Source organism: Hibiscus syriacus, unplaced genomic scaffold (assembly GCF_006381635.1).
Source record: "Hibiscus syriacus cultivar Baekdansim isolate YM2019G1 unplaced genomic scaffold, ASM638163v2 tig00112530_pilon, whole genome shotgun sequence".
In the NCBI taxonomy this organism is placed as follows: domain Eukaryota; kingdom Viridiplantae; phylum Streptophyta; class Magnoliopsida; order Malvales; family Malvaceae; genus Hibiscus; species Hibiscus syriacus.
This window is the reverse complement of record NW_024063358.1, coordinates 1,399,110-1,421,290: the sequence shown is the minus strand read 5'-3', so window position 1 is coordinate 1,421,290 and position 22,181 is coordinate 1,399,110. Positions and strand designations below refer to the sequence as shown.

General features: G+C 32.4%; 4 protein-coding genes across 7 annotated transcripts; 3 read left to right on the top strand and 1 right to left on the bottom strand.

Annotated features, from left to right (window-relative positions):
- Window positions 1-1,032: 1,032 nt before the first annotated feature.
- On the bottom strand, window positions 1,033-3,578 carry LOC120181700 (BTB/POZ and TAZ domain-containing protein 4-like). The gene is made up of 6 exons (XM_039186785.1): window positions 3,396-3,578; window positions 2,864-3,145; window positions 2,612-2,742; window positions 2,163-2,469; window positions 1,758-2,071; window positions 1,033-1,577 (listed from the first exon to the last, which is right to left on the bottom strand). The coding sequence occupies exons 2-6, from the start codon at window positions 3,122-3,124 to the stop codon at window positions 1,439-1,441; spliced, it is 1,152 nt and encodes a 383-aa protein (XP_039042716.1). The 5' UTR covers window positions 3,125-3,145; window positions 3,396-3,578; the 3' UTR covers window positions 1,033-1,438.
- A 5,136-nt stretch (window positions 3,579-8,714) lies between these two features.
- Window positions 8,715-11,485, top strand: LOC120181696 (heptahelical transmembrane protein 4-like). 4 transcript variants are annotated; one of them, XM_039186783.1, is made up of 5 exons: window positions 8,720-8,757; window positions 9,054-9,109; window positions 9,224-9,485; window positions 10,378-10,702; window positions 10,808-11,485. In XM_039186783.1, the coding sequence occupies exons 3-5, from the start codon at window positions 9,238-9,240 to the stop codon at window positions 11,423-11,425; spliced, it is 1,191 nt and encodes a 396-aa protein (XP_039042714.1). In that variant the 5' UTR covers window positions 8,720-8,757; window positions 9,054-9,109; window positions 9,224-9,237; the 3' UTR covers window positions 11,426-11,485. The 4 variants fall into 4 exon arrangements, with proteins under 4 accessions (XP_039042715.1, XP_039042714.1, XP_039042712.1 ...); XM_039186781.1 differs by having other exon boundaries at window positions 8,740-8,757; window positions 9,020-9,109; XM_039186782.1 differs by lacking the exon at window positions 8,720-8,757 and adding an exon at window positions 8,882-8,923.
- A 5,460-nt stretch (window positions 11,486-16,945) lies between these two features.
- On the top strand, window positions 16,946-17,404 carry LOC120181771. Its single transcript, XM_039186833.1, has 2 exons — window positions 16,946-17,081; window positions 17,166-17,404. The coding sequence occupies exons 1-2, from the start codon at window positions 16,946-16,948 to the stop codon at window positions 17,402-17,404; spliced, it is 375 nt and encodes a 124-aa protein (XP_039042764.1).
- A 3,323-nt stretch (window positions 17,405-20,727) lies between these two features.
- Window positions 20,728-21,652, top strand: LOC120181621 (bZIP transcription factor 11-like). Its single transcript, XM_039186710.1, has one exon. The coding sequence runs from the start codon at window positions 20,939-20,941 to the stop codon at window positions 21,488-21,490; it is 552 nt and encodes a 183-aa protein (XP_039042641.1). The 5' UTR covers window positions 20,728-20,938; the 3' UTR covers window positions 21,491-21,652.
- The last annotated feature ends 529 nt before the right edge of the window (window positions 21,653-22,181 follow it).

The following is a 22,181-nucleotide window of genomic DNA, read 5'->3' as shown; positions in this document are numbered from 1 at the left end:
GTTTGGATTATACGGCTTCCTTTGTATTTTTGTCGACAAAATTCAATGTTCTCGGCGGGTTCTCTTTGAAATTACATTTAAATAAAATAATTAAATCTTTACCATTGACATTTGTTAATGGAAACAAATTTAATTATCGATAGAAATAGATTTACCTTATCAGTTATTTACGGGGTTTTTGTTTTTAATATATATGTAAGAGTCGTGGTTAATTAAAGAATAATCGTTGGCCTCTTATTATATTCTATGTAAGAGAGAGTTTGTCATAAGGTGAGATGGTAATAATAAATGTAAAGATTATGGAAGCCAGGGTCCTCCTCTCAGTCAAATTGAATGATATCTTTAACGGCGTATTTGACTATTCATAAGTTAATAAGTCAAATAGACTTGATCGTTAGATATTAAATTTTACGCTGATAAATCACACGAGTCTATTAGATGTATTGTCTATGCACTATAGTTAGTCTAGAAAGTGTAGTATTCATGTGGCATGAGGATATGAGTTCCTCAAAAGCGCTGGTAAGCTAAGAAATATATTCGAAAGTCTTGACTAGCGAAGAGTTTGATGTTTCTAGAGTGACTTCCGAAGTATAACAATTGCCTATTTGATATAACTGATCGGATTATGAAAATAAAATCATCTCTAATCATGGCCTATTTGATAAATGATACAGACCAGTTATCACAATAAAATCCCTAAATGTTAAATTTTAAAAATTTCTTACAACTGTGATAATCAGATCTACCTTTCTGCTAAATTGCTGCTTAAGTAAAAGAAGGATAATCCAGAACTGCTAATTCATTAAATCAGAGAATTTTGTTAAATTAAACAACAATTTAATAAATTTTAAAAACTAAAAATATTCATACAAACGCAGATTTATAATCAACATTCAAATAAAAAATAAATAATATATGTAATGCATTAATTGATCCTCTTAAAAAAAGTCGGATTTTATAACTTATATAAAACTTAACAAATTTTATATGCAATAGTTAATATTGAACTACTAATCTACAAACGGCTTGTTTTCCTCCCCTTTTTTTTACAAGAAGAAAAATGGAATAACTACATTTTTTTACAAATAAATGCCACTTCAGTAAGTGTGGTTACCTTGAAAAATTATTATACGAATCTATCTCACTACGTCATTTATGATTCCGATCAATCACCGACATTTATTCACACTTTTTCTCTCTACTCTATTGTTTTTTTATCTCTTTCTCCATTTTCACTTTATTCCCCCAAAGAATGAATCTTCACTTTTTTTCTCCATGTAAACATAGAGTGTGAATGATAACTAGAAAAAATAGTGAAATGAATTGTTTTTATCAGTAAAGATCATAAATGACGTGATGAGTAAGATGTCTGAAATAATTTTTCTCGAACCTTTGATAGTCATGTCATGTAGCAAATCCCACTGCATACTATTGATCGTCATGAAGAGATGGAATTAGAGGACACAAGGAATGATACACTTCCTCTAATCCTCTTTGTTCTCAAAATCTTCTTCACTAGTAGTTTCCACTTGATCTCATCCTTCTTGCTTTGTTTCCTTATCTTTTCCTTGAAATTCCTGCAATATAAAACTTTGGGTTTTAGCATTCTCAATTATTATAAGAAATGAATGGAACGATTAATCGATCTAAAAGGATTATTACTTACTGAACAAATCAACATCAACCATATTTTTGTAATTCAATTCGCATATAGAAGTAACCAAAAAAACCAAAACAAGAATGGTTTTCCTAGGTACCTGCATAAAGGAACTCTACAAACTTTTGAATCAGCACAGAGACGGGAGTGTAACTCCAGCAGCCGCCACATTCTCTTGCAATGAATGCAGCCGCCGGGGACTCTCAATTTGCAACCGGCGAAGTGACGAACGAGCAATTCGAGCCCTTTGCAGGCTCTATATTTGCAAGGTGCTTGGTTCTGGGTGAAATCCTTATCGTGTGGACCAATTGTTCTGCAACCATCTCTGCAAATATGAACAAGAGCCTCCATTGCTTCAAATAATTCAAGATAGATCTTCTGTTCCTTCGATTTTCTGATTTTCTCCTTTTGATTCTGAGAATTACATTCAGACATTTAAACAAGAGACTGCATCTAGGTGCTAATAACAATGGTATCGAAGAAAAGCCTTCAGAAAATCACTTACGTTCTCTTCTTCAATCACTGATTCCAGAAGCTCTTTTTCGAGTCCTGGATGACTGTTCCTCATCGAACTCCATCCTTTAGTAGCAACAACAGCCTTGAAGTTCTTTAAGATCATTCGGTGACTAATCAGAGTTAGCCGAGGTGCATTGCAGAGTAATGAAAGCTGGAAAATATCAACTACGTTTTCTGTATTCAGCAATCCATGCTCCAATTCTACTTCAACAACTCGCTTCAATCGAGGCACATTATATGCGTGAGACAGCACCAGCAATGGCACCACAAATTCTTTCATTTCTTCATTTTCATAACTGCAAAATGAAAGCCAACAACAAATTATCACATAGTTGCATGATGCAATAAATGGCGGATATTTATTTCGATTGATTCATACAATTTATTAACAAATTCTGGTTCAAACCCTAGCATCTGCAATAGGAAAAGAATGGTTACCAGGAAGAGTACAAGAATCGGATAAAAACTCGAACTGCATCTTGATGAACACCATGGATGGAAATTGGTTTCTTTTCGCCACATCCTTTTGCTCTTTTCAACATGCCTCTTAAAACTGGGGAAGCCATGCCCTGTTGAAAAATATCCAGTGAAGGGATTGAGTCAAGAATTTGTTTAAGAAATAATAGGTTAATATCCGAAATGAAGGATGTATTTACAATAAAAATCGATATGGATATAAGGAATGCTTACAAGAACATTAGCATGTGCATAGATGATGTCACCGTTATCTGTTTTGATGGTAACGTCTGCTCTATATCCTCCATCAAAGAGATCATCCCATAAATCCTTGGTGGTAGTTGAAGCACAGTTGTTCCCTGTTGTGGTTGATCCATTCTTCCGCCCATTATTCGGAGCTTTAACTGGTAATGGAGGTGGCGTTGGATAAACATCCTTAACAGGTTGATTAGTAGGAGGAGGAGATTTCTTTCTAATTGTTTCCTTCTTTCCCATTTGAATTCAGAAATAACAAATCTAGAAAAAAAAATGAAATTGCAGAAATTTGATAAGCAACTCAAATTCGAAATTCATAATTTTCATCGATCGCTTTGAAAATTTAAAATTCAATGATCAAACTGAAGAAATGATATCGAATTAATCAATTGTTTTTCCCTTGAATTTCCTCATAGGTATTAAAACATAGGGATTGAATTCAAATCAATTTTAACATGAAATCTAATCGCAACTTTCTGAAATTTGGAGAGAAAATGGATGAATAACGTACCTTCTTTATTTCCTTTTCTTTTGCCTCTCTTCGGAACGGCCAAAATAACTTTCTTTCCCGCTAAAAAGCTATCAAAGAAGAACAACGGCCGTCAAAACCACCGTCTGAGATTCTTTTTCTCCTTATAAAATCCAACACCGAGCTGCTCTCCTGCAGCTCGGTTGCCGGAAGTTATTTGAGAGAGAAAAAGGAACCCCAGAAGTTGAATTAAAAGATTAAAAAAATATATAATGTAATAAAGTCATTTGGTTCCGGTCAATCCGTTGCTAAAGTTACAAAAATGTGTTGAAAATTAATTCAAGTATATTGAAGGCCACTCAACAATATTCAAATAATCATTTTGATTGTTAATTTTAAAAAAATTATAAAATGATCATTATATTTTATAGTAATTTGATAAATTTTTAAAATCATTTTATAGTTTATGAAAATTTAATAATTAAAATAATCATTCAAGTATAAATTAATGACATATAGTTTAGTTTAGCCAAATAATTTCAGTTACTAAGTTCCACATTCGTCTCACAGCAATCCTCGTCTGTTGAAATAATAAAAAAAAGGAAGATAACCGTTTTCCATATATAAACGGTTTGGATAAACTGCTTTCATCTTTCACGTCTGGCGAAATGGACGGTCAAGCGTTGTCGCTATTTTCTTTTGATCATTTCATTAATGAGTTTGGAGCGTAAGGGTTTGTTTGGTTGGGGGAATGTGAGATTTTTATGAGAATGAGATTTATATTCCTCCGTTTGGTTGGCTGGAAATGTCATTTTTGGAAATCTTACATTACCAATAGTAGATTTTTTTGGGTATATTACTGGGAATGTCATTACCTCCATTTCCTTAGGTATTGTTGGATTACCGGTGTTTTGGACTAAAATGCCCTTAAATTTTTTTTCTTTCAAAAATATTCTTATTCTGTCATTGAATAATAAAAATTCTACGAATGTTAAATTACAAATTTATCCTTAAACTATTTTAGATTTACAAAAAAAATCTATAATTAAAATTTTATATGAAGTTCAGGGGTTAAAATAAAATTTTATCATTTCATTAAACCTTTTTATATTTTCAATTTTGATAAAAAATTATATAAATTTTATGAATTTAATTTTTTAAAAGAAAATATATAAATATTTTTCAACTTGTTAAAAAAACAAATATATAATAAGGACAATTTAGTCAAATATACATTCCAATAATCTTTTATTCTTTTAACCAAACACGATAATCTTACATTCCTGCTAAACCAACCAAACACAAAATAAATACAACATTCCCAGTAATCCTATTCCCTGGTAATCTTTTATTTCTAGTGATAATCTTTTATTTCCACTGATAATCTTACATTCCGTAAACTAAACGCACCCTAATAGTATTTGCATCCGGACAGATGCGTGATTTTAAGTTAGTAAAGATGAATTAAAATTTATAAAATTTTAGGGGTCAAATTTGAAATAAATTTATAATAAATTTAATCATCCAATCAAATGATGTCTATGTCATTGTATCATGTGTCATATCATGTGTAACCATTCGATTGAAAGACTAATTTTATTTAACAAAAAATTGATGAAAACTAAATATATTAAAATAAAATAAAATTAGTCCTCCAATCGAATGATGATATGTGACACGACACATGACACCAATGACATGTTACATCATTCAATTGAAGAATTAAATTTAATTTAGTTTATTATAAGTATTATTAAATTGAGATAATATGTAAATAATAAAGATCAAATGTGTGATTATATCAAAATGTGATGCAAAGCTATAATCAGATCGGAGATAACGCAGTTATAAAATCTATAATGTGATGCAAAACACGACAGGAAGGCATAATACAAATACAGCGGGATTAATCAGCACTCTAATAAACAATGCAAAAGAAATCAAACATGAGATACATAACAACAAAAACTGGATTTTGGGCCGTAAAGCAATACAAATCAATGAACTAAGGTTGCATTTCTTAGGAGCCCCCTTACCGCACTGGAATCTTTGATAAAGGTTAAGAGATTATCTAGGTAGTTTCCATTGTAATCATTATCCCCAGGTGCTAATACTCAGTTTCACAGGCAGTATATATTATCTTGTAAAATGTCTGTTTGCAGCCGAAGTCATATGTGGATAACTTCAAGTGGATGGGACCTGCTGTATCTGCAAAATGATTAGATTATCTTGCAGATCCTGTTTCTTTTTTTTCTTCTTTCAGCCATAAATCAAGTTGCAAGACTCCTTCTCGGGTTTTCTCTGTGGCTCATTTTCTGCTGAATCCCCCCCCCCGGGGGCGCGCGCGAGACAATTTGGATAAAATAAATGTGATGAACGGCGACCAAATGGGTGTTTACCAATGGATTTTGCCATGACAACAAAATATCACGTGTGTTGGAAGGTCGAATCAAAATCCATTACTGAAATTCCTGGAATTTCATGCATCCACCAACATATCTTTTTTTTTTTTTTGGATAAATAATCGTCTTCATTATCCAAAGAACAAGTTCAACAACCAGAACAGAAACTGCTACAAAACCAACAGCGTTCTGTTTACCAAAAAAAATTTACATACAAAAGAATTAAGAGCAGTTTATATTCTAAAGTGTACAAAGGGTAGAATTAGTGCTATCATTCCTATTTATGTTCCTATCCCTCAGCTGGAATCGCACCACATCCTTAATGACAGTAAATAGCTCTTGAGTGTTTCTACAACGACCTTGAAAGAGCCTCCTGTTTCTTTCTTCCCATAGGACATAGATGAGGGAATTAAGAGCAAGCTTCAAGATCAAAGTTAGCAAATATTTACCTTTCCAAGTAGAGCTTTCCCATGCAAAAAAAAAAAAAAACATCCCAAGAGGTTATGGAATGTTGCAGACTAGTGCGAGTGAAAACAGAATTCCATAATTGCTGTGCCATATGACAATGGAGGAACAAGTGCTCCCTTGTTTCCCAAGGATCGTTGCAAAATAAGCAATGACATTCATTGATAATTCTCATTTGGTGAAGTCTCACTTTTGTTGGAAGTCTATCAAGTAATGTCATCCAAGAAATCAAACTGTGCTTAAGAATGTGCAAAGGAAACCAGATAATTTTCTGCCAGTGGACTTGGGATCTGTTATCACAAAGTGCATCCCAAATTGTAGAAACTTTCACAACCGTTAAAAATCTATATGAAATAATAATTGTCGCCACACATAATTTCACAACCGTCTCGGACATTTTTTAGGTTTTGAGCGAAAACTCAAAAAATAAATCCTATAAAACGAAAGTATATTTCATTAATCTGAACAATTAATTTAATATTTTATTAATAAATTATAAACAATAATTAAACTTCGTCAAACACATTATTAATAACAAAAGAATAAGGCCCTAGATGTAAAGATTAAAAAAGGGGGCCCTAGTTATAAAAATTAAAAGAAGGGGGCCCTAATTGTGAAAATTAAAAGAGCGGGCCCATGAGCAATTGCTCAGGGTGCCCCGCCCCTGCCAAGAGCCAGCTCTCCATAATTTGTTTTCAATGAAAAGGCAAGGTATTTTTTTTCTAGGAGTAGTAATTTTCGAAAGTATTATTTTTCATTAAACAAATTTCAAAATTTAGTTTTGATTTAATATTGAGGAATGAAACAAGCAAATAATTTATCTATTCAAACCACTTTCAATTTTCTATTAAAACAGAAAAAAATGAAACATCAAATAATAACCGATTAATATAATATTTTTATATTGAAAGCGTAATTTAAATTTTATCTTTAAATAACACAAATTAATTTATTTTTATAGTTAAAGAATTTTTTTTAGATAAGTAGAATTTTATTATCCGATGAATAAAAGTTCATCAACAACAACTCCCCAATTAGGAGTATAAACAACTTACACCAAAAAATGATTAGTATGTACCCCAATAACTACATAAGTTAATATTAACATTATCTATTCTATTAATGTTTCAGTCACTGAGTTGAGTTCGAACAAGTTCCTTTATCGACTTAAGAACCTGATCAGTTGTTCTTGACCCTCTTTTAAATTTTTTTCTATTTTTTTCCTCCCAAATCGAGTAGATGTAAGCGATCCAAGCTATCTTCAGTATGGTGGAAAGAATAGATTTACCCTTTCATTCTTGAAAAGCCTATTCGATCCTTGAATCCCAAGTCCTGTGTGTATTATGCATGTTAGTATGATTCAAAATAGAGTTCTACAGAGAATTGGGAAAGCTACAATTAGGGATGGCAATGGGTCGGGTCGGGTTTTTGGGCCACCCGACCCGACCCGAGAAGAAAGGGTTTTTCACCCGTGACCCGACCCGACCCGACGAAATTAAGGTTTCACCCGACCCGACCCGACCCAACCCGAATATATGACTTAGAAACCCGACCCGACCCGACCCGACCCGACCCGAAATAATAATAAAAAAAATTTTATTCAATGAAAACAGTGACTTAATTGAAAAAAATTATATATGGAGGGACATTATTGTAATTATCCCTAAATATATAGGATAAAATTATATATTTTTCGGGTCGGGTCGGGTCGGATTTTTTTCACCCTAAACCCGACCCGACCCGACCCGAATAGTACATTTAAAAAAACCCGACCCGACCCGAACCCGAAATTTTTTTAAAAAAATCCGACCCGATCGGGTCGGGTCGGGTCGGAACCCGTCGGATTCGGGTTGAGTTGCCATCCCTAGCTACAATTAACAAATAGATGATTTCTTGATTCAAGGGTCTCATTGCATAAGGTACATAATTCATCAGAGACTATTCCCATTCGAGAAAGTCTATCCCGAGTTTAAAATATTTAAAATAAATATTATTTTATAATAATATTAACTTAATAAAAATTATTTTTACACGAATAAACAGAAAATCGAAGATGAAGACCTTTCTATTCATATAATCATGAAATTTCCGACCAACGAAAAGTACACATCCCAATCAAATTCTTTCCAAAGTTAATTGGATATTACTGCAAAATCCATGAAAGTTCTAGGGGTCCACTGCAAAAAAGAGTGATCAATTTTTGTTTATTAATACTTACACCATACAAAAATTATGGATTTAGTCCTTTATATACAAATTTGGTCATTTTCAATCCCGTGCTTTTTAAAATTTTAAATTTTGGTCATGATATAAGTAATGTATACTAGATCTAATAAGTCGAGTTCTATTACTAATCTTTATATTCTACGTAACTTGTAGATTTAATTAATGTTCTAGTTTAATTATTTATGCATGGATCGGGGATTAATGACGGAATCTGACAAAAAAATCTAATCCCTTATTTTCCTTTTTTAAACATTTCCACGTTTAATTTGTTTCGTTCAAACAGAGGGAACCAAACGAAACAACCACCTTCGGTATTTCCGCATCTCTTCAACGAATTTCTTACTTTCCTTCAATGTTCCCTTCTTTGTGAATAGTGGATTGTTTTTCTTAACTTAGCATTTCACATGCCCCATTAAATTTTCTTTCTTTTGTTTGCTAGGAACGTGACTTTCCTCTGCTTAAGATTTTTGCGGTTAGTTTTTTGTTGTTGTTGTTGCCATCTTTCTTGTTAAAATGGAACTTGTTTTTCGTGTGTTTTTCTTAATATTTGTACGTAAATTTTGATTGCTTTAGAGTCATCCGCGTGAGAATTCTGTGTTTATTGAAGGATCCCATCTGGGTTTCTCAGCTGGTGATTCGTCAACTTTCTTTGTTTTATTTCAGGTACCCTTTTCTCGTTTCATTTCATTTCTTCATTGGGTCTTCCTTTATTTCTTTTTAGAGTTGGAGGAAATGAATTTGTTCTCTTTAGCATAAGGGTTTATGAAGTGTTATTTTACTGAAAGCAGAGCATGGGTGTTGATGAAGATCCAAATATGCCAGCTGATGCAGTGGAGATATGTTTGGTGAGCCCTCCACATGATGGGACAGGGAAGAGATTGTGGGAAAAGGTGAAGTATCAGCTGGTAGAGTACCACTCATTGCCTGGATTTTTGAGGGACAATGAGTATATTTTAGGCCATTATAGGTCAGAATGGCCTATGAAGCAGATTTTGCTTAGCATCTTCAGAATTCACAATGAGACTTTGAATGTTTGGACGTAAGCTTTCTTTCCTTGTTTACATGTACCCTGTTTTAGTTTTGTTGTCAAACGCTGTCTAGCTTGGTCTCCACCTTATCAATGGCATTGGCCATTGGTTGATCTTCTACGAGCACATCACCATTTATGATTATTTTCTTTTGAATTGGATTATATAACTTATGAGTTATGGCTAAGCTTGTTATGAGGATAGATTATACCATTGTTAGGTTTTCACGTCTAGTTTAGATCTCTAGTCCTTGGGAATGTGCCCGTATGTCCTGCGTCCGAAAACTCGCAAGTGAACTTAGTTATGTTGGAAACATCTGCCCTTCATAATGGTCCATCTATTCTCTCAGCTAAGCCATTTTGCTGAGGTGTCTTGTGATATCGAATCTCATGCTTTTTGGTAACTATATATTAATCAAAAGGTCCATGTGAGTCACCTTCATTTCTGTTTCGATGCATTTCATCTTCCTCCCTGTTTCTTCCTCAAGCTTTGAACTGTTTTAACACTTGATCCTTTGTCTTTAATGTATAAACTCGAATCTTCCTTGAACGATCATCAATTAAATTGACAAAGTACGAACCCTCACAAGCCCTTGTCGTCATATGATCACATGCGTCAGAATGTACCAAGTCTTGTGGAAATTGTGATGAGCAAATGAATTGTGTTTTCACCTTTCTATTTAGAATTGGAAAGAGAAGAATTAGAGATTTTGGGAGGAAATGTAAACAAGTCTTGATTTGTGAAGTAACTTCCATGTTGTTATCAATTGAAATCTACTCATTTCTTTAGTATTATAGTCTTGTAAATTCATGTTTCTAAGGCGACTGTTGCTTTGTATGGTCATGTATTGATATTTTGCCACTTGTGCTATGGTATGTTGGGTATGACTATTACCTTTTTCAGGCATTTGATCGGGTTCTTCATTTTCCTTTCCCTTACCATATACACTGCAATGAAGGTTCCAAGGGTCGTCGATCTAGAAGCTCTGCAGAAGATTTCCGATGCATTGAAAAAGGCTGATTTACACAGATTGCAATCAGATATCCTGACTTGTTTGCCTTCCTTACAGAAGATGCCTGATTTGCAAAAACTCCGAGAGGAGTTAAAGACTTCTATTCCTTTAATGAATTTGATTCCTTCACTCTCACGTTGGCATGTTATGGAACATCTGTATAATTGTTTACCTGAGCTTTCATCTGCCAGAAACCACATTGATTCTCAAGTTCTGGTATGTTTCATGTTCTTAAGATGTTCTTTTTGTTGTTGGTAATTGACTTTGCATCTTGGGAGGCTCATGCAGCTTGTACTTTTTTATGTTCTTTCTAAATCGCAGCAAGGTATGAAGGAGCCGATAACACGATGGCCTTTTTTCGCCTTCTTGGGTGGTGCAATGTTTTGCTTGCTAGCCAGCAGCACCTGCCACCTCCTCTCGTGCCACTCCGAACGCCTGTCGTATATATTGCTCAGATTAGACTATGCTGGGATTGCTGCTCTTATAGCAACTTCCTTTTATCCTCCTGTGTATTACTCTTTCATGTGTGACCCGTTCTTCTGCAACCTCTATTTGGGATCCATAACCTCCTTGGGGATCGCAGCGATCTTGTTTTCATTGTTGCCGATGTTTCAGAGACCAAAGTTTCGGAAAATAAGGGCATCTCTCTTCTTTGGCATGGGAATGTCTGGGGTAGCACCCATTCTTCACAAGCTTATACTGTTCTGGCAGCAGCCCGAGGCACTTCACACTACGTTGTACGAGATCCTGATGGGGGTGCTGTATGGTGTTGGAGCTTTGGTGTATGCCGCGAGGATTCCGGAGCGGTGGATGCCTGGGAAATTCGACATTGCCGGGCACAGCCACCAACTTTTTCACGTCCTGGTTGTTGCGGGTGCCATCACTCATTATCAAGCCGGACTGGTTTACCTAAAATGGCGGGACAAAAATGGATGTTAAAAGAACCGATACTAGATAAATCGATGGCGGCGGAGCATTACTATACTCTGCTGGCGAGTTCTTTCTTAAAAACTGCATATACCCATTAACTTTCTTTAACGGCAATGTATCATGTTGTATGAAGAGCTACATTTGTTAAACATAAACTTCCATTAATAGAAAGAGAGTACAAGAGAATAACTAAAATACAAGGGGCGGGTGAGCGACTAAAAAAACTATTTTTTTATTTGATTTGATGTTAAAAAATTCGATTTCATTGGTAATTTTATAAACTCAACTAGTAATAAATTTTAAGTTAGTTTAAAATAGAATTTAATAACTTGAATTTTTTTAATAATTGGTTGATTGATTTTTTAAAATGAAAGGATAAACATTAGCTCTAAACAAACGAAACATATGGCTTTTCCTTTCCTTGCGCCAATTCTGAGATATTCCGATGAAACTCTCCGGCAAGGAAAAAGAAAAAGAAATGCATAGAACCTAACGAGTATAAGATCACCAAATGAGCTATTGGGGTCAATCCAGCGTCTATCCTCTGCAGTCTGTTCTTCCACATACCCAGGTTCCTCTTCGATCCTGTAACTGTCCTTCATTCCCAGATTCCGATCCGAAGTTAGTTTGTACCTTCTATCGGAATGAAGTTAAGGGAATATGCGAACTCAATTGCATGTAGAGCAGCAGTAACCTTCTCCTGAAATGCTGAGGTAACCCATTTCAGTTCTCTTCGACGCGCTCCTAAAATTAAGACTATTAACAGTAACATAATTTATGTTTTTTTTACATCTTCAATTATTCACATATTTGACGGTTAGATATTCATCATGCTTGGACCAGGTTGAGTCAAACGATAATAAAACAACGGTGAAAGTAATTTATTTAATATATAAATAGAGGCACAAACTAATTTACTTTAGTGATTAAAGGAATCGATGTTTTTTTAAAAGTTATAGGTTCGAACATCAACGACTGCATCATAGTGATTGAGTATTCATTGTCAAATAGTTGAGAATATTTAAAATAAATACTACTTTGTAATCATCTTAGTTTAATCAATATATATATACACGCATAAATAGATAACTATGAGGACAGTCATAAAGTTAAGGGTAAATTACATGAAAAATCACTTTCGTTTGAGTTTTATAAACTTTTCTTCACATAATTCAAAAACATAAGATATGTCACTTTCGTTTCGTTTTAATTAAGATCTGGTCACTGAAGGTTAATGGTTTGCTGACATGACACGATAAATATATAAAATAAAAAATATAGCATTTCCACGTATATAACACATGTATTAAGTTTCAGTCACTTTCCTTTTTATATTTGTACACTTTTGGTCACTTACGTTGTCATTTTATTAAGGTTTAGTCACTTACATTATCGTTTTACTAAGTTTTGGTGACTTGGAAATGAGGTAATCAGAGGCCAATACGGTGACAGTGATGCGACAAATCGCGCAGGCAGTAGGGGTTAACGTCGATTCATAGGGATCTAGAATCGAAAAATTATTTGTTCAAGCAAAAACAAAGATTCGACATTGAAGATAATCGATTTTGAATTGAATTCAGTGGATGAATTCACATATCCAGTTATCGGGTTGTTTGGATCCATTGATTATGTTTCACTGGAGGCATTTTCTCGAGGAAAAATACCACGAAGATTGATTTTCGATTATTAGGTTATTTGGATCCATTGAATTGTCTTCTTGTTCCTTGTTGGATTTGACATTATATAATCTTAATATTTGAAAATTGAATTTTAGTTTGTATAACTGAGATTACTCAGTTTCATTTTATCTCTAGATGTCTACCCTCTCATTTTTCTCTGAACTTGTGGTATTATTATTTGTTATCGGAAGTTGGAAATCTTTCATTATTCTTGAAATGTAGCACGAGTCCTTGAAAAAAGACAAATGGAGCAATGGAGCAGGGATGTCTGAAAAAGAAACAGAGAGAAGATGAATAATAATGGGATTGAGAAGAGAACCTATTAAAAATGGATAAATGAAAATGTTGTTCATGAACTAATTTGAATTTATAAAAAAGACTCATAATCAATATTTTGTCTAAAGTGTAAGGGTTAAAATAAAAATTGTACCATTTTACTAACGGGTCACGTCATTCAAACTAACGATATTCAACGTCAAAGTGACCAAAACTTAATAAAACTATAACATAGTAACCAAAATTTAATAAAACGATAACTTAAGTGACCAAAAGTGTACAAATATGAAAAGAAAGTGACAAAAAATTTAGTCCACATATTATCTACATAAAAATGATGTAATTTTAATTTTATATATTTATCATGTCAAATTAGCAAACCGTTAAAGATTTAACAATCGTTAACCTTCAGTGATCACATCTTAATTAAAACGAAATGAAAGTGACCAAATCTTTTTTTTTAAAATTTTGTGAGAGAAAGTTTATAAAACTCAAACAAAATTGTCAATTTCTATAATTTACCCTAAAGTTAATAAATCCTCGATGATGATGATGATATAGAGGTGCTTCAGTCTGATGGCATTATTGATATTTGATGAATCTAGAATTAAATATCGAGAAAAATTAATTGTACGAGTAAGTACCCTAATAATTTTTTATAGAAGTAATTAATTTATTTAAAATAAGAAATATCACAAATTACAATAAAGATTTACAATCACAGTCGTAAATTAAACATATAATTAGAAAAATTTCCTATAATTATTGAAACAAATTGTAGAAGCTTAAGATTACATAAGGACCATACAAAGAAAGATTAAATTTAACCAAAAAGCTCGAACAAAGATAGATATAAACAAATCTAATTGCATTGACAAACAAACAACAAAAGGAGATCAAACTATTAAAAGACCACTGAAAAATCATAAATCGGATTCGAACGACGTGAAAAACTATCCACGAACGCAAATTAAGTGTTCAAATCTAATATGAGGGTCTAAAGCAGGGAATATCAACAAGATGTCATAGAAGCGTCATCTTGATAAGTCGTGACGATGTCAAATCAACTTTTAGAAGAAAAAAAAGATAAATGAAAAAATAGCCAAAAAAATCGAAAAAATATGCCAAAACATATTAAAAAAAACGCGTAACACAGGTAGATGAAAAAATGCAACACTGGCAAATATATTGAAAATCAAAAAACAAAAGAAAATAAAGATACGACATAGAGAAAAAAAAACAAAAAAAATACTGACAGTCGAAAATTAACATTAAAATTAGTGTTTTTGTTGATCAACAAGAATAAAAAAATGAATCGCACACCAACGAGACAAAACTAGATTTTTTTTTCTAAAACCGCATACCCTACATAGTTAAGAGTATGAACAAGACGGTTGTTGTTATAAGCATCTAGAAAGGTTGATAAGGAATAAAAAATAATTTAAAAATCTTATAAAATATAGTATAATGTATAAAAATAATACAAAAACAACGCTAATATATCAAACTTCATTTATTACAAACTACTAATACCACAATAAAAGGTTCACATTCACACTAAATAAAGGTTAAAGTATATTAGAAGTTGTTAAATTATGTTTAAATCATTATTAGCTATTAAAATTTTAAAAAATATATAACGTGAACATAATTTTTTTAAAATTATTATAAAATAATCATTAAATTTATCAAATTTTTATAATTTATTATAACATTGTAATGAGTATTTCATAAGATGTCAATAAATGTAATGATTATTTTACAAATTTTAAAAATTTAATGACCAAAATAATCATGTAAACATAATTCAACGACCTGTAGTATATAAATATTTTACCCTAAGGGTGCATTTGGTTCACGGAATGTAAGATTACCAGTGAGAATGTAAGATTACTAGGGAATAGAATTACTGGGAATGTTGTATTTTGTGTTTGGATGGTTTAGGAGGAATGTAAGATTATCATGTTTGGTTAAAGGAATAAAAGATTATTGGAATGTATATTTATTTTTTAACAAGTTGGAAAATATTTATATATTTTCTTTAAAAAATTTAAATTCATAAAATTTATATAATTTTTTTTACAAAATTGAAAATATAAAAAGGTTTAATGAAAGAGTAAAATTTTATTTTAACCCATGAACTTCATATAAAATTTTAATTATAGACTTTTTTTTGTAAATCTAAAATAGTTTAAGGATAAATTTGTAATTTAACCTTCGTAGAATTTTCATTATTCAATGACAGAAGAATGATATTTTTGAAGAAAAAATATTTAAGGACATTTTAGTCCAAAACGCAGGTAATCCAACAATACCTAAGGAAAGGGAGGTAATGACATTCACGGTAATATACCTCAAAAAATCCACTATTAGTAATATTACATTACCGGGAATGAGATTCACAGACTAACCAAACGGGGAATGTGGATTCCATTCGCATGAGAATCCCACATTCCCCCATCCAAACGCCTCCTAAGGGTGTGTTTGGTTGGGGGAATGTGAGATTCCCATAAGAATGAAATCCACATTCTCCCGGGAATGAAATTCACATTCCCCCGTTTGATTGGCCGAGAATGTCATTCTCGTTAATCTTACATTACCAATAATAGATTTTTTTGTATATATTACTGGGAATGTCATTATCTCCCTTTTAAAATGTAGTATAATGGGAAGTTATTAAATATAGATAGGTCCAACAAAGAGGCGGGCAGGCGGCGGCGGGTGGGGACTGATCAACCGCACGATATAAACGCTTTCATACAAGCGGAATACTATTGAGGAACTAAATAAGATGAATAAAATTTCAATTAATCAAAGGCAAATCACATGATACAAGTGACCTTCACCCCTCGTTTGCTATATCTTATTACTTGAAACTTTAATAGAATTAATATCAAGGGTTAGTTTAATTAGAATTTTATTTGGAGACTATTGAAATAAAATAACCAAATAAAATAAAAATGTATACAATAAAAAACTCTTATTTGAAGATTAATTGTGAAATTAATATATTTATATATAAATCTTTATTACTTCTCATAATAAATTTTTGTAAATAATTGCATACATAAAAAATATTTTAGTTAGTGTGGAAAAATCAATTAAGATTAAACTAATAACTAATTGGTATGTTCCTTTCATTAAATCAGGATTTATGCTGATACCTCTTTACATTTAAAATCCATCAAATATACTTTAATAAATTAATTTTATTAAATATAAATGGAGATTTCCATGCCTTTGCTTCCCTTTCAAAGAAACATCGTTGAACACACGAATGGTGCCAAGAAAAATGCGGAAGGAAAAAGAATTCATTTTTTAATGAATAAAGAGATTGGTCAAAATTCAGGCACTTTGACCATGGCGGGCTGCTAAGTGCTGCTGCTGACAAAAGAATAGTTAGTTGAATTCTTTCCTTTTCTGCAGATTCATCCCACCATTCGACGTCGCTACCATTTTCTTTTAATTATTTTCTTCATATATACAACGTGTGTATCGGCATATCTCACCACGTTCTGGATTTCAAATTCCTCGAGCGAATTAATAAAAGAAAAAGCTTGGAAATTAGTCGTAAATGGAAGCTTATTCATCATCTTCTTCTTCGGCTTTAGCAAGAGGGTCAAAGGACTCGCAGCCTTTCCATGCGTCGCTTCACTCGGTTCGTAAGCCGATCGGGAAGCCGGGAAGAAGCCGATTTCGCCATTGCAACCGTCACCGCCCAAAGTTTACAAGGTCGACCCCATAAACTTCCGGGACTTGGTTCAAAAGCTTACGGTGGTCAACATCAAACGCAGTCGTCTCGCCTTCAGAGAGTGGGGCGCCGCCGCAGCCGCCGCCCGTCCGGGTTGCACCACCACAGCCATTTCATGTGGTTTCCAGAATGTATCAACCGAATCCCCATAACCGAAAATACTCCGATGTATCGTCGGATTCACTTGGGTTCAATTTGTCACCATCGTCTTATAGTTGGTGCACTTTCCCCATTCTCAGTCCAAAAACTCTGTCTAGCTTGGACCAAAGCAGTGTCCCTTAGATAATATGTTTTGTGCCAGTTCCCTCTGTCATTCTTATTTCAGCTTAAAGAGAATGCACGTAAGATTAAAACTACATTCTTTTGTTGTACTAATTAATTTTCAATCTATTCACAAGATCACAATTTTATTTTCAAATATATACACACGCATGCATGCCACTTCTTTTGGAATTTGATACCTGGAATTACTGAATGCTACTTATTAAGAATGGTTATTGTTGATGAATCAGCTTTCTCAGTTGATGAGTTTAATTCTTTGATTTGGATGGAAAATCATTGTCGATGATAAGATGTTTTTTTTTTTGAAAAATGGTACTTTGTATTATAAGCTGATGCAAAGTAAACCACCTCAAGGCCCTCATTAAAAAAAACCCCTAACCCTAAATAGAGGAAAAAGAGTGAACATAGAGGTGGAAGGGAACATATACAATGAACACTTACATCACGTAAAGCATACCCCCAACCACAACAAAACTCACACAAACACACATACAATCCAATCAGCTTAAAGAAATAAGAATAGAAAGGACAACCGATACTGAACTACAAACAGAGCAGCATTGAAGGGGAATGACCGAACAACAGCTGGAACCAGGTTCACTCAACCTGAAGAACACACCAAGACACCAAGGCTTCATCGATCTTCAACAAGCACGCAAAAACAACGTAAACACTCCTAAAGAATAGCAAAAACAATCTGCCATGAGCTGCACAACTTAACCATACGCATTACCATCAATAATATCACACAATCCCAACACCAAAGTCCACGTGCACCCCACTAACAACCTCTAAAGAGTTAAAGGCATAATGGGGGAGTAATCAAGGAGAAAGTCTTTACACTCTGTTCGATCGCGGACGAGAGGTATTTGTAATGGTTCTAGATTAAAGGTGACAACCTCAGATATAATGTTATTATGACTATTTATAGGTCAGCAAGCAAGATATATCTAATAATTAGATCTTAAATTTTACTCTAATAGACTATACGAGTTTCTGTGTCTATAAAATTTATTTATATGTTGTAATTTTTACGAGGAAATCATGGATCCTTTAATACCTCCGGTGAACGAAAGATTTATCTAAGATTTTCAATCGTAACAAAACTAATAGTTTTCGAAGATTATTTATAGGATATAACAATTATTATAAAGTTTCCACATTTATTATAAAGTTTCTAGGATATATATATATATATATATATATTATTGAAACTCGTCATACTCACATGTCAAGTTTCAAATGTCATAGTTTTCAAAATAAAAAATTTGATGTCGTATTGAACTAAATAATTAACTCGCCTACGGTATTAGGCTAAACTTAGTTTTAAGATTTAATATATTTTTTATGTGTAAAATATAACTATATACAGTCATTAATATTAGGGTTGGGTCAAGTTATGTGCTTGAAATTCTTTGTCGAAGGATCGACCCGTTGAAAAAAAAAATTGTGTTCAAGCCTAATTTTAAATTATTATCAATAACAATAAATAATATAATTTGATGTTACCAATGAAGTAATAAAAATTGGTGAAACAACACCATTTTTAATAAGAATATGAAATGAATTAACAATGTCATATATTAATGACTTAATCAAAATTTTAAATTAAGAATTTAAATTAATTAAATCATTGAATTGAAAAATCGAATCAATTTACTCTTTCATCAATTTTAATAATTATTTTGAACAGTTTTTTTCTTAGATATTATTATCATATGACAATATAAATCCGTCATGTGAAATTTATATTTTTTAAATCGATAAAAATTTATATTAAAAGATTTAATTTAATATAATTTTGTAAAGATTCAAAAAAACTTTAACATCCTTAAGCTTTTATAATTTTATATTTATTTTTTAATTGTTATTTCTTTAATAATTTTAATTGCGATCTGGATACATATAAGACAGATATACTTTATAAAGAAGATGACATATATCTACCACTTAGATGCCCAAAGAATATTCCTAGAAACAATTTATATTTTATTTTTTTTAAGAAATAAACATTCGTTTATTTGAATTAAAAGTTAAATAAGATCTTTGATCTTTTAAATATAATAAATCAAAAGTCGAAATCTTTTGTTTTTTTCCCCTAATTTTAAATCAGTAATTGTGAGTGATGTGGCCTTAACTTTGTTCGAACCACTTATAAATGAACACATAAAATTAACGTAAATTTCATTTTTAATTGGAAAGGCAAGTAATTGTCACTGACGTGAATATGAAGGACTGTTTTAAAGAGAAAATAATAGTTTAAACATGGCGTAGAATTTGACACCATATAATATGATATAATTATATGATTTTAAAATCTCAACGATATATTTAATTATTAAATTTTATAATTTTAAAAAGTTTAATTTAATGAAATAAGTGAAAATTTTAAAATAATAATTGTTAATTTTATTAAATAAGAGTAAACATATGAAATTATAGGAATAATATATAAAAATATGAGTTAATTAATTACATAAGTTTGCTGGCAATGAAAAAAAATATGAAAAAAAAGAAGCGATGCAAAGCAAGAGAGAAAATATAGATTTGATTTTTTTTTTTAAAGATTTTCATCTATATTTTATTAAATACACTTTCCTTTTAAAATTATAAAAAAATTTAAAAGATCAAGAAAAATATATAATGTGCAATTGGTTTACTAGCATTGAAAACTTTTTTTTAAAATCATATTTAATATTACGTTTTAGTTTTATTATGATCATCTTTCTTAAATTTTTTCGGTGATATTAACATGATTTTTTATTATTTATATGATATTATCTTATGATAACATATAAGCATCACTGTTAAAGAATAAACAACAGATGATTTAAACATATTCAAAATGTATTGTTATTATGATTTTGTAAAAAGTAATAGTTAACCGACTAAAGATAGGTAATTTAAGAAATCATTTTAACTCCTATCTTTCAAAAGCTATCAATTAAAGGATCCAAAGCCTTTCCCTCTTATGATTGGCTCCACATCAGCATTCTCCCAATTTATTGGCTATTTTCATACTCCTCCTATTACAGTCCGCCACGTGTCTTCCATGGATCCCACACTATTTTGTTCCTTCGTGACTAAGCAAGAATGAAATAATTGGCACGTAATCACTTTTTTATATAAAATTAAAATATATTACTTAGGATAGACCCATTATATAGGTTAAACTTTTCGATTAAAGTTGAGAGTCATACGTGAAATAATTTATGTCAATTTATTTATTTTTATTAGTGGAACCAAATTGCTTACGAAACCAAGAACTGTAATTTACATAGTTGCATGCCCCTGGCCCAAAGTATAATGTATTTACTAAAATACCCTTGATTTGTACTGTTCATTCAATGACGTGGATCCCGCAGTACCCCTCAGGTTCGCCCATAAATATGAGCCTCCTACGCTGCCTTTCTTCCCTTTTCTCCTCCTTTCCTCCCTTTCCCTTATAATTTTAGAAGCTTTTGATTTATTTTTTATTTTGTTTCGATAATTATTAGTAGTAGTACTAAAGCCATGTTGTAAACTGTTCCGGCCATGTTTTCCTCCGGTTCAAAGTTCGACAACTATCCTTTTCCGGCTTTTGAAAACGGCTTCACGCCGTGGGATCATTGCCCGGAGCTTTTCTCCACTTTCCAAACAATAGAACCCGGCGCAATATTGGGTTACGTTCTAGATGAACCAACCCCAGACCAAAACAACTCGAACTCTGGCTCGGAAGAACCGAACCAACCGGATTCCTCCCTCGTCGACGAACGGAAGAGGAGACGCATGATATCCAACCGGGAATCGGCCAGGAGGTCACGGATGCGTAAACAGAAGCATTTAGAAAACTTAAGGAACCAGGTGAACCGGCTTCGAGCCGAGAACAGAGAATTGACCAACCGGCTGAGGTCTGTTCTTTACCACTGTCACCGTGCAACGACGGACAACGATCGACTCCGATACGAACACAGTTTTCTCCGACGAAAATTATCGGACATACATCAGATTCTCACGTTGAAGCAATTGCAGCAGTTTTCATCTGCATGGCCATTCAATAATGTCGTTACTGTCATGTCCGATCGAACCCCACCATTAATCACTTAAACATGCTTACAAACACACATATATATATGTATGTATATATAATGGTGGGTTTAATTACTTTTGGGGTATATTAATAATTTTGCAAAGTGAGAGGACGAAGAAGAAAAAATGGTCTGTTTTAAAAACCAGAGTATTTTAGTGTAAGAAGAGATAGTGCAGTGTTTAGTAGTAATATATATAAGAAAACTTTTGCTTTTTTTACTTGGTGATCTTGTTAGTATTGGAAAGTGGTCATATTTTAAAGATTTTTCCCACTTTATGTTTATATGAATTTTGGGCCACTCTTAGTGGATGAAGCAAATCATTGAAACTCATTTACCTTGTACATAAATCTAAAAAATGTCGCACGCATGTTCTTAAAAGGATAATTAGGAGGCACAAATTAAGTTAATCGATGGTTAAAAGGATAGTTATTATTCTTAAAAGTTTCGGGTTTGGGCATTAATTGTTGCGGAAGACGGCTATCGGATAGAGTAAAATCGTAACTGATAATTTGAGAAAATAAAAATGAAGATAAAAGAGACACAAAATTTACGTGTAAAACCCCTAAAAAATATAGGGTCAAAACCACGGGCAACGGTAGAAGAATTTCTCTATGAGAAAATAGGAATTACAACCTCTCTCGATCTACCAAGGAGAAAACAATGATAATTCTCTCTAGATAAAAATTAGAAAACAACTCTCAAGAAAC

What these genes read in the sequence shown, in the direction of transcription:
- LOC120181696 (XM_039186784.1), top strand. Translation starts at nt 9,238, where the DNA reads ATGGGTGTTGATGAAGATCCAAATATGCCAGCTGATGCAGTGGAGATA. An exon ending in GAGACTTTGAATGTTTGGAC is followed by an intron (nt 9,486 to 10,377) that starts GTAAGCTTTCTT and finishes TACCTTTTTCAG; the next exon opens with GCATTTGATCGGGTTCTTCA. An exon ending in ACATTGATTCTCAAGTTCTG is followed by an intron (nt 10,703 to 10,807) that starts GTATGTTTCATG and finishes TCTAAATCGCAG; the next exon opens with CAAGGTATGAAGGAGCCGAT.
- LOC120181700 (XM_039186785.1), bottom strand. Translation starts at nt 3,124, where the DNA reads ATGGGAAAGAAGGAAACAATTAGAAAGAAATCTCCTCCTCCTACTAAT. An exon ending in CGATTCTTGTACTCTTCCTG is followed by an intron (nt 2,470 to 2,611) that starts GTAACCATTCTT and finishes TTCATTTTGCAG; the next exon opens with TTATGAAAATGAAGAAATGA. An exon ending in CAGTGATTGAAGAAGAGAAC is followed by an intron (nt 2,072 to 2,162) that starts GTAAGTGATTTT and finishes TGTAATTCTCAG; the next exon opens with AATCAAAAGGAGAAAATCAG.
- LOC120181771 (XM_039186833.1), top strand. Translation starts at nt 16,946, where the DNA reads ATGGAAGCTTATTCATCATCTTCTTCTTCGGCTTTAGCAAGAGGGTCA. An exon ending in CCGATTTCGCCATTGCAACC is followed by an intron (nt 17,082 to 17,165) that starts GTCACCGCCCAA and finishes CATCAAACGCAG; the next exon opens with TCGTCTCGCCTTCAGAGAGT.
- LOC120181621 (XM_039186710.1), top strand. Translation starts at nt 20,939, where the DNA reads ATGTTTTCCTCCGGTTCAAAGTTCGACAACTATCCTTTTCCGGCTTTT.